We start from the raw sequence: 8,909 nt of genomic DNA, 5'->3' as shown, positions 1-8,909 counted from the left end.
TCTACTCCCTCCTGTTGCTGCAAGATGGTGGTTTCCAGAAGATGCTAGTCTTCGATAGGACTAGGCCTTCTCTCTATTCTGGCATTTCTGCAGCCCAGTCCACATATACAGCCTTCCTTTGATAATGTTGCATATGTAGTGTAGATCCTTGCTTGCGAGTACTTTGGATGAGTACTCACGGTTGCTTTGCTTCCCCCTTTTCCCCCTTCTTTCTTCTTTCTGGTTGTTGCAACCAGATGGTGGAGTCCAGGAGCCAGATGCCACCTTTGACGACTGCTGCTACCCCGAGGGTGCCTACTACCACGTGACGGACGCCGACGACCAGGAGTAGTTAGGAGGCTCCCAGGCAGGAGGCCTTGCCTTTTCGATCGTGTTGCTTTTGTGCTAGCCTTCTTAAGGCAAACTTGTCTAACTCATGTCTGTTCTCAGATATTGTTGCTTCCGCTGACTCTTTGTTTTCGAGCTTATGTATTCGAGCCCTCGAGGCCCCTGGCTTGTAATATAAAGCTTGTATTATTTTAATTTGTGTCTAGAGTTGTGTTGTGATATCTTCCCGTGAGTCCTTGATCTTGATTGTACACATTTGCGTGTATGATTAGTGTACGATTGAATCGAGGGCGTCACATACCGGAACCCCCCCGGAGAGTTAATGGGCCACATGGGCCTTGGTGGGAAGAGAGAGGGGCGGCCAGGAAGGGCCGCGCGCCCCCTCTCCCTCTGGTCCAAATTGGACTAGGAGGGGGGGGGGGCGGCGCCCCCCTCTTTCCTTCCCCTCCTCTCCCCCTTCCTTTCCCTCCTAGTAGGAGTAGGAAAGGAGGAGTCCTACTCCTACTAGGAGGAGGATTCCTCCTCCTGGCGCGCCCAACAAGGGCCGACCGGCCTCCCCCCTCCCTCCTTTATATACGGGGGCAGGGGGCACCCCATAGACACACAAGTTGATCTACGGATCGTTCCTTAGTCGTGTGTGGTGCCCCCCTCCACCATATTCCACCTCGGTCATATCGTCGCGGAGTTTAGGCGAAGCCCTGCGCCGGTAGAGCATCATCATCGTCACACGCCGTCGTGCTGACGGAACTCATCCCCGAAGCTTTGCTGGATCGAAGCCCGGGGATCGTCATCGAGCTGAACGTGTGCTGAACTCGGAGGTGCCGTACGTTCGGTGCTTGGATCGGTCGGATCGTGAAGACGTACGACTACATCAACCGCGTTGTGGTAACGCTTCCGCTTACGGTCTACGAGGGTACATGGACAACACTCTCCCCTCTCGTTGCTATGCCATCACCATGATCTTGCGTGTACGTAGGGAAATTTTTGAAATTACTACGTTCCCCAACAGGTTATATGATCCAATTATATTAGCATTGTTGAGAGATTGCACTAGTGAAAGTACGGACCCTAGGCCTCATTTTCAAGCATTGCAATACTGTTTGTGCTCACTTTTGTTACTTGCTACCTTGCTGTTTTTTATTGTTCCTATTACAAAAATCAATATCTACTATCCATATTACACTTGTATCACCATCTCTTCGCTGAACTAGTGCACCTATACAAATTACCATTGTATTTGGTGTGTTGGGGACACAGGAGACTCTTTGTTATTTGGTTGCAGGATTGTTTGAGAGAGACCATCTTCATCCTACGCCTCACACGGATTGATAAAGCTTAGGTCGTCCACTTGAGAGAAAATTGCTACGGTCCTACAAAACTCTGCGCTTGGAGACCCAACACGAGTCTACATGAATAAAGTTGCGTAGTAGACATCAGGGTGTGGCGCCGTAAAATGGTACTCCACTGGCTACTGTTCATCCACCGTTGACTCCTTCCGGCCTCCACTGGCTACTGTTCATCCACCGTCGACTCCTTCCAGCCTCCACCGACTACTGTTCATCCAACCTCCATGGGGTCTTGTTCATCCACCCCCAACCGGAAGGGTGTGGCGGCCTCCTCGGGGTCCTGTTCATCCAGCGGCAACTGCCTACTAACACGTGGTCCTGCATCCAAACCCCACTAGCTGGGGTGGGGTGTACAAGCTGGTGACAACGACGGGAATTGTTCATCCATGGACAACCAACTGGCTCGATCGATGCGCTTCGACTCGTGTCTATGTGTACCGCGCGCACAACAGCAACATGCACTGTTCATCAAGAGGCAACCCAACACCGGACGGCTAGCTACGTCTCGCACGAGGGCTCAATGCAATGCATCGATCGATTGGCTTCAGTAAGCAACAGTGATCGATCGATCGGGTTCAGTTAGGAGCGAAGGAATCGATCGGGTTCAGTTAGTAGCGAAGGAGTTACTCAGGTTCAGTTAACACTGAAGGGATCGATCGGCTTCAGTATGTAGTGGGATCGATCACTCGTGTTCGCTACGTAGCTAGCTAGTGCGATCGCTCGGGCTCAATAAGCGAACGCCTCACTCGGGTTTAGTTAGTGAATGCCTCGCACACATGCGCGTACGAGAGAAACGTGCAAACCACACTGCATCGCTCGGCCCCGACCACCCACCTAATCGGGAACTCCTCGAAATTTTCCTCATCCTCACTTCTACCATGGTGTTTTATATCATGGACGGCCCAAAGAATGTCATGCAGGTGCATCTCCAGCGCGGCCAGGACAAAAAGCCCATTTTCTATCACGGAAGTAGGAGTCCACCATATCTATGATGATACGTGTTTTTGCACAATTATCATCATGGAAGTGTCATATTCATCATAGAAAAAGTTTTTGTTCGGCCATAGTGTCATAGATGTGTCTTTTTTCTATAGTGCACCATGTCCCTCACTTTTTTCGCTAGCTATATGTCCGGTCTCATGCATGTGATTGGCGGAGAAGGAGAGAGAGAATTAAAAGAAATAATAAAGAAAGAAAAAATATGATTTATGATGGGTCAAATCCTATGTGGCGGAATAGGACCACTGACCGGACACGCCTGGGCACTCCTCATACTCGTCTCATATATATGGCCAATATGAGGGGTGGACAGGCCGGGCATTTAAGAAGGCTTTGAGGGGTACGGCTGGGTCAACTTTTTCATTCTCTCTCCTGTCCGGTCAGTGGTCCTATGTCCTCTCGGTTAATTTGGGGAGTCCAACTCTAGATGCTCTTAGACATCGAGTGGCCACAACTCGACCATCTTTACTCCGTAGGTCTAGGATTGTCGATTACCATTTCGTAACAAAGTTTCCAAGCATAATTCATACTCCTATTTTTTTAGTTACCCTTTTTCGTGTTGGGGAGACGATTCTAGAATTCCTACTTCTAATACCATATCAGGATTTATCCATTATGAAGATTCAAAGTATTCGGGAGATGATTGTCATTAGTTGCTAGTATTTGTGGTGGGAAAGACGTAGGTTGGTGCATGAGAAGAAAGTTCAGAGTACTATCGAGATATCTATGAGGATTTGTGTGCTTATGGCTAGTTTTGTTATTCTTCTTCTCCCAATGTTTTCATGAAAAAAAGGGTTGGACTAGGCCCCTGGATGTTTTGTTAAACTAAATGTGGATGCTTCATTTGATCAAGACATGTTTACGGTACTATTGGGGCAGTCCTAGGGCTTGATAAAGGCAAATTCATTGCGATGGGGCACTGCTGAGGGTTGATAAAGGGAAATTCATCATGGGAGGGAATGGGAGGATCAACTGTTATACAAATGTCTTAATGACTGAATCTTTAGCTCTTAGATTTTGGCATTCTCTAGCACAAAGGGCTAGATGCAATCATCTTGTGATCAACTCAGATAATTTGAAGGTCAATGACACTACAAAATGAAAGACAATGTGCAGATATGATGCCGATGTTTTTTAAGATTGTTATAACTAACCAGTTAACCTGCCGATTAACCCTATGTCACCTTCATTGAGTAATGGATAAACTAATTAATTATTCGATTATCCCCTACTTAGGGCCAACCGAATTTCCTCAGCATTGGTTATCATATTATGATTATTCTTTTGCTTGCCTTCGCTCCTGCCTCCTGTGCACTCCCATCTCGGATTCTCATGCCACCTCGGCTTCTATGGTCCTTGGACCATGGAGATGCGGTGGAGCCTGACCCTTGTTGGCGGGAGGACTCCGTTTTTAGAAGTTTTTTTAAGTTCTGTTAGGGTTTGTGCCATGCTCAAGAAGACGAGGAGACGACGGCTTCTTGAAGATGGAATAAGGTTCTCCCGGTCTAGCCCTCATACCGGTGATGCTTATAGCATCATTGGAGAGCATGTGGAGGTGTGGCTCCAGTGGATCTTGTCCGATCTGGTTGATGTTTGTCTTTGGTGGACCCGCTTGGCTATGTCTTCATTCGTCTATGTCTGTGTGTCTGCGGGTTAGATCCATCTAATCTATACTTCTCTTCATCGATTGTGGTTGATGTTCTGGTGCTAAGGTTCTACTACAACGGCATCCGCGGTTGCTGCTCTGGTGCTAAGGTCCTACTACAACGGCGGCGCGCCTTCGGTTCTCTCTAGTGTTTGTAGTCGTCGCTGAATGGTCTACAGATCTGGATATAATTTTTGCTTTCGGTGTTCTATGTACTACCTTGAAAATTGATGAATATAGAAAGTTTTCTCAAAAATTAATATTATGATCATTTTGCTTGTGATTTTCTAACTTTTAGGATTGTGATTTTCTAATTTCTAGGATCGTGCATTGTAAGAGTAGCTAATGAAGTCACTTATGAGCTCGCTAGGCTAGCTAGATTTCAATCGCCTGTTGTTGATTCGTTTGATTGGTTTGAGGAGCCACTTAATAAAATGGGTCTGTTTAGACATATATAAATATGACATAGTTATGTCATATCTAAATTCATGTCCATTTTGTTTGTGATCTATTTTTTTTTCTTTTTTTTGTTGCATTATGTATTTCTGGAAGCTTAGATGTGAAATTCTTAAAAAATATTTAGATGTGAACTAGACAAACTGTAATAAAATTATACTCCCTCTATTCCAGTGTCTTTGCATTAAAATTTCTTACATTGAAGAATGAATAAAATCTTTCTTAGTAGGATTCGAACTTACGATCAATCAGTTAGCAGCCGACGCTCTACCATTGAGCTATTGAGAAATAACAATCGCCTGTTGTTGATTTGTTTGATTAGTTTGAGGAGCCTCTTAATAAAATTGTACTCCCTCCATCCCAATGTTTTTACACTAAAATTCTCACATTAAAGAATAGATAAAATCTTCATAGGATTCGAACCTACATTAAAATTTACATTAAAAATGAATAAAATCTTTTTAAGTAGGATTCGAACTTACATCCCGTCAGTTAATAGCCGACCGCTTTATCGCTGAGCTATTCCCTCCGTTTCTTTTTAGTCCGCATATAAAGTTTGGTCAAAGTTAAGCATTATAGAGTTTGACTAACTTTATGTGAAAAAATATAAACATTTATAATGTGAAATAAATATATTCAGATGCACCATGAAACATATTTTCATACTATATAGTTTTAGTACTGTAGATGTTCATAATTTTTTATGTAAATTTGGTCAAACTTTGTGTAGTTTGACTTTGATCAAATCTTATATGCGGAGTAAAAAAAAACAAAGGGAGTACTAAGAAACCTGGAGCTGATTGCCAACAACTCTACCACTAAGAGCATTACTAGTAGAGCCCTCAAACCCTCAAACTCCTAAAAATAACTGTTTTTTTATAATTTTCGGCGAAAAAAGCCGTATACTAGAACCCCTAACCCTCAAATCCTCAAATTTTTTTAAGGGTCCAACCTTCAAACTCTCTCCCAATCCTCAAAAGTAAGGGTTGGAGATCAAAACCTATCCCAACGCTCATTAAATTTTTTTAGAGGTCCAACCCTCAAACCCTCTCTCAATTCTCAAAAGTAAAGGTTGGAGAGCAAAATCTACCCCAACCCTCATTAAATTTTTTTAAAGGTCCAACCCTCAAATCCTTTCCCAATCCTTAAAAGTAAGGGTTGGAGAGCAAAATCTACCCCAACACTCATTTGGTGGTTATCCTCGCGCGGGAGGGAAAAATCCTCCTAACTCTCGCGCCCACCCCGTCGACCTCCCGCCGCCGCTAGTCGCCCCGTCGCCGGCGGCCACCCCGTCGACCTCCCGCCGCCGCTAGTCGCCCCGTCGCCGGCGGCCACCCCGTCGACCCCCGCGCGTCGTTCATGAGAATATTCCGTTATAAGGGTTGGGTTTGAGGGCTCTAATCTTTACCCCTGTTTTTTAACCCGTAAAAATGCACAAAGGATCATTTTTAGACCCTTAAAACGCTAGCTTCTCAACTCAGCACTCCCGCTCTGTTCCCTGCCTCATTTCACAGGGAAGCCCAATTTCATTCTAGAAGGAATTATAACATTTCTCACAAAGGATTACAGGTAAAGTTAGTGATTTATTAATAAAAAGTTGCCGGGCATAATTTATTCATTTGCTATAGGAGTAGCTTGTACTACTACAAAGTGTCACACAAAACGCTGACACGCAACAGGAGTGCATGCACGTGTCTAACGCTCTCAGGCGTCCTTCCGCGCCCTCAACGCCGGACCCCATCCCGTGCCCTCCTCTCCCATCGGGCCGACGTCGTTGAACGCCTGCCCCGTCATCTGGTCCGCCGCCTTCACCCGCAGCATCACGTCCTCCTCGTCGTCGGCCCTCAGTGCCGCCTTCATGCCGGTGCCCTCCTCGCCCATCTTGCCGACGTCGTTAAACCCTGTCCCGGTCATCTGGTCGGCCTCCTTGACGCGCAGCATCACGTCGTCCGCGTTCAGTGCCTCGCCCCTGCCCGCGTCCGTCGGCGTCCCCTTCCTCTCAGCGAGCTTCCGCTCGATCACGTCCGTCGGCATCGTCATCTTCTCCTTGAACGCCTCCGTCAACCCCTGCGCCGACCCCAAGATGTTCTCCGTTGCCGACTTCGACCTGCAGATTCAACAGAATGACACGTTCAATCAACTTACTATTGAAGCCTTCGCACCTTGATTCTTGAACCACGGCGCGGCTGGTGGCAACGGTGCTTTTACCTCTCCTCCTCCGGCGGTTGGTGCGTTCGCTGACGAGCCTCCTCGGCCTTCTCCGCCGCCCGCCGCCGCACGTCCTGGCCCTGTTGCCACGCCGACTCGTTTGTCTCGCCCTTGCTATCCTTGGCCGAGCCGGCGAGCGCTCGCCGGGCGTCCTCCTTCTTGTCCACCATGTACTCCTTGGCGCCCTCCGCTGTATCCAAGGCTGCGTCCTTGGCGCCCTTCGCCTTCTCCGTCACCGTCTCCGCCGCTCCACTCGCCTTGTCAGCCGCCGCGTCCTTGGCACTCCTCGCCTTCTCCGTCACCATCTCCCCCGCGCCGCTCGCCTTCTCTGCGGCCGCGTCCTTGGTCTCCGCGGCCTTCGTCGCGGCGGTGTCCGCCATCTCCCTCGTCTTCTCCACCGCCGCGTCCTTGGTCTCCTTGGTCTTCCCCGCGGCGGCGTCCGCCATCTCCCTCGTCTTCTCCGCGGCCGCATCCTTGGTCTTCCCCGCAGCGGCGTCCGCCATCTCACTCGCGCCCTCCTTCCCTTCCTCGGCCTTCTGGGATGCGTAGCTCCCGTACTCATCGAGTTTCTCCCCCGCGGTCCCCATGGCGCCGCTGGAGTGGCTGTCGTGGGCCGTGGTTGTGTCCCGGACGCCGCCGGAGAAGGTGTCGCGGACGGCGCCCATCAGGGAGCGCGCGCTCTCCTGCACGGTGCCGAAGATGCCGGTCCGCCGTCCTGGGCTGCTGGGCTCGCGCATGTCCCGCCTGGCCGCGGCGAGCTCGTCGGCCGCCTTCTGCGCCGCGGCCTGCGCGCGCTCCTCGCGGCGACTCTGCTCGGATGCCATAGCTATACCTGGCTAATTGATCTACTAGTGATCTTGATACTGTAGCTGTGGTGATGCGTGAGAGCGTGGGGAGATGCTATACTGCTATGTTCGGTCAGAGGTGCCCTGTTCTTCGCTGTGCGAGTGAAGAAGCACGACGGCGAGCGAGCTTAATAAAAGGTGGCGACGGGTGAGAGCGGTCTGGAAGGGCGCGGGCGTGAGAGCGGTGGCGGCCGGTGACCCGCGAGCGGCGCGCGGCGCGACGCGTGTGAGAGCGGCGGACACGTACGCTTGCGCGGCTTCGTGGCGTTCTCGGTTGTATACATGCCGACATGTGCATGCCAAAAGGGATAAACTTAGTTTGAGCTGCTACGATCGCCTTCGCAGCTACGCCTAAGCACGGCGGCCCTAAGCTTTACTAAACCACCAAAGCTTGGTCGGGTTTGTTATGTATTAGAAGCTTACGCACGCTTTGCGGCGCCGTCTGGCATAGGCACGATATGACTCCACACATTGTTGTCATAAGATTTTCCATGTAATAAATTACATTACAATCCAGATAATGTGGATATAGACACAATATACAAATCTCTTTCTCCCATTAAAAACACATTATTTAATTTTAGATGATAATCGTTTCTTTAGGTAGAAGGATCCTTGCTCTAAGTATGACCGAAAAGGATGAATCTCTAGTTACATTAACTAAACCATACGCCCCCTAGCTTTGTCCTAAACCTTCATGTGAACCATGTAATTATTATCTGAAATAAATAAAGTGCGCATGATGGTTTTCCCTGTAAGCGCAATGCAAAGGATGGTTTATAATCAAAGCATAAAGATCACCACTCATGAGGATATCTCAAATGCCCAAAAGACAAATGATCTCATTATTTAACTTCCGTAACATGTCAGAAGTTTAACCATTTTAAGTACTCTTCATTTATCTGACAGAGTAATCTAACTACTCATTGTAAGTAATGTCAGTACATTATAGTTAACATATATAACTCAATTCTCAATAAGTTTATAATGATTTTTTCAGTAGGAGTTGTTGAAGTGTCAAAACAAAAACCGGAGTTGATTTACCTCAAAAATTAAAAGACACCCACACAACCTTTTGCATGG

The 8,909-nt window shown here is 48.1% G+C and overlaps 1 protein-coding gene across 1 annotated transcript; it reads right to left on the bottom strand.

Moving 5' to 3' along the window:
• Nucleotides 1–6,341: 6,341 nt before the first annotated feature.
• LOC543220 (embryonic protein DC-8) lies at nt 6,342–7,935 on the bottom strand. Its single transcript, XM_044488665.1, has 2 exons — nt 6,982–7,935; nt 6,342–6,880 (listed from the first exon to the last, which is right to left on the bottom strand). Exons 1-2 carry the CDS (start codon nt 7,803–7,805, stop codon nt 6,478–6,480), a joined length of 1,227 nt encoding a protein of 408 aa, XP_044344600.1. The 5' UTR covers nt 7,806–7,935; the 3' UTR covers nt 6,342–6,477.
• Nucleotides 7,936–8,909: the final 974 nt, after the last annotated feature.

The sequence above is a fragment of the Triticum aestivum genome, chromosome 3B, assembly GCF_018294505.1.
Source record: "Triticum aestivum cultivar Chinese Spring chromosome 3B, IWGSC CS RefSeq v2.1, whole genome shotgun sequence".
Lineage (NCBI taxonomy): Eukaryota > Viridiplantae > Streptophyta > Magnoliopsida > Poales > Poaceae > Triticum > Triticum aestivum.
This window is presented reverse-complemented; position numbering and strand designations above follow the sequence as displayed.

Bases quoted from the DNA above. Each gene is read 5' to 3' on its own strand.
- LOC543220 (XM_044488665.1), bottom strand. From the start codon at position 7,805: ATGGCATCCGAGCAGAGTCGCCGCGAGGAGCGCGCGCAGGCCGCGGCG. The intron at 6,881-6,981 runs GTAAAAGCACCG...TTGAATCTGCAG, and splicing joins CAACCGCCGGAGGAGGAGAG to GTCGAAGTCGGCAACGGAGA.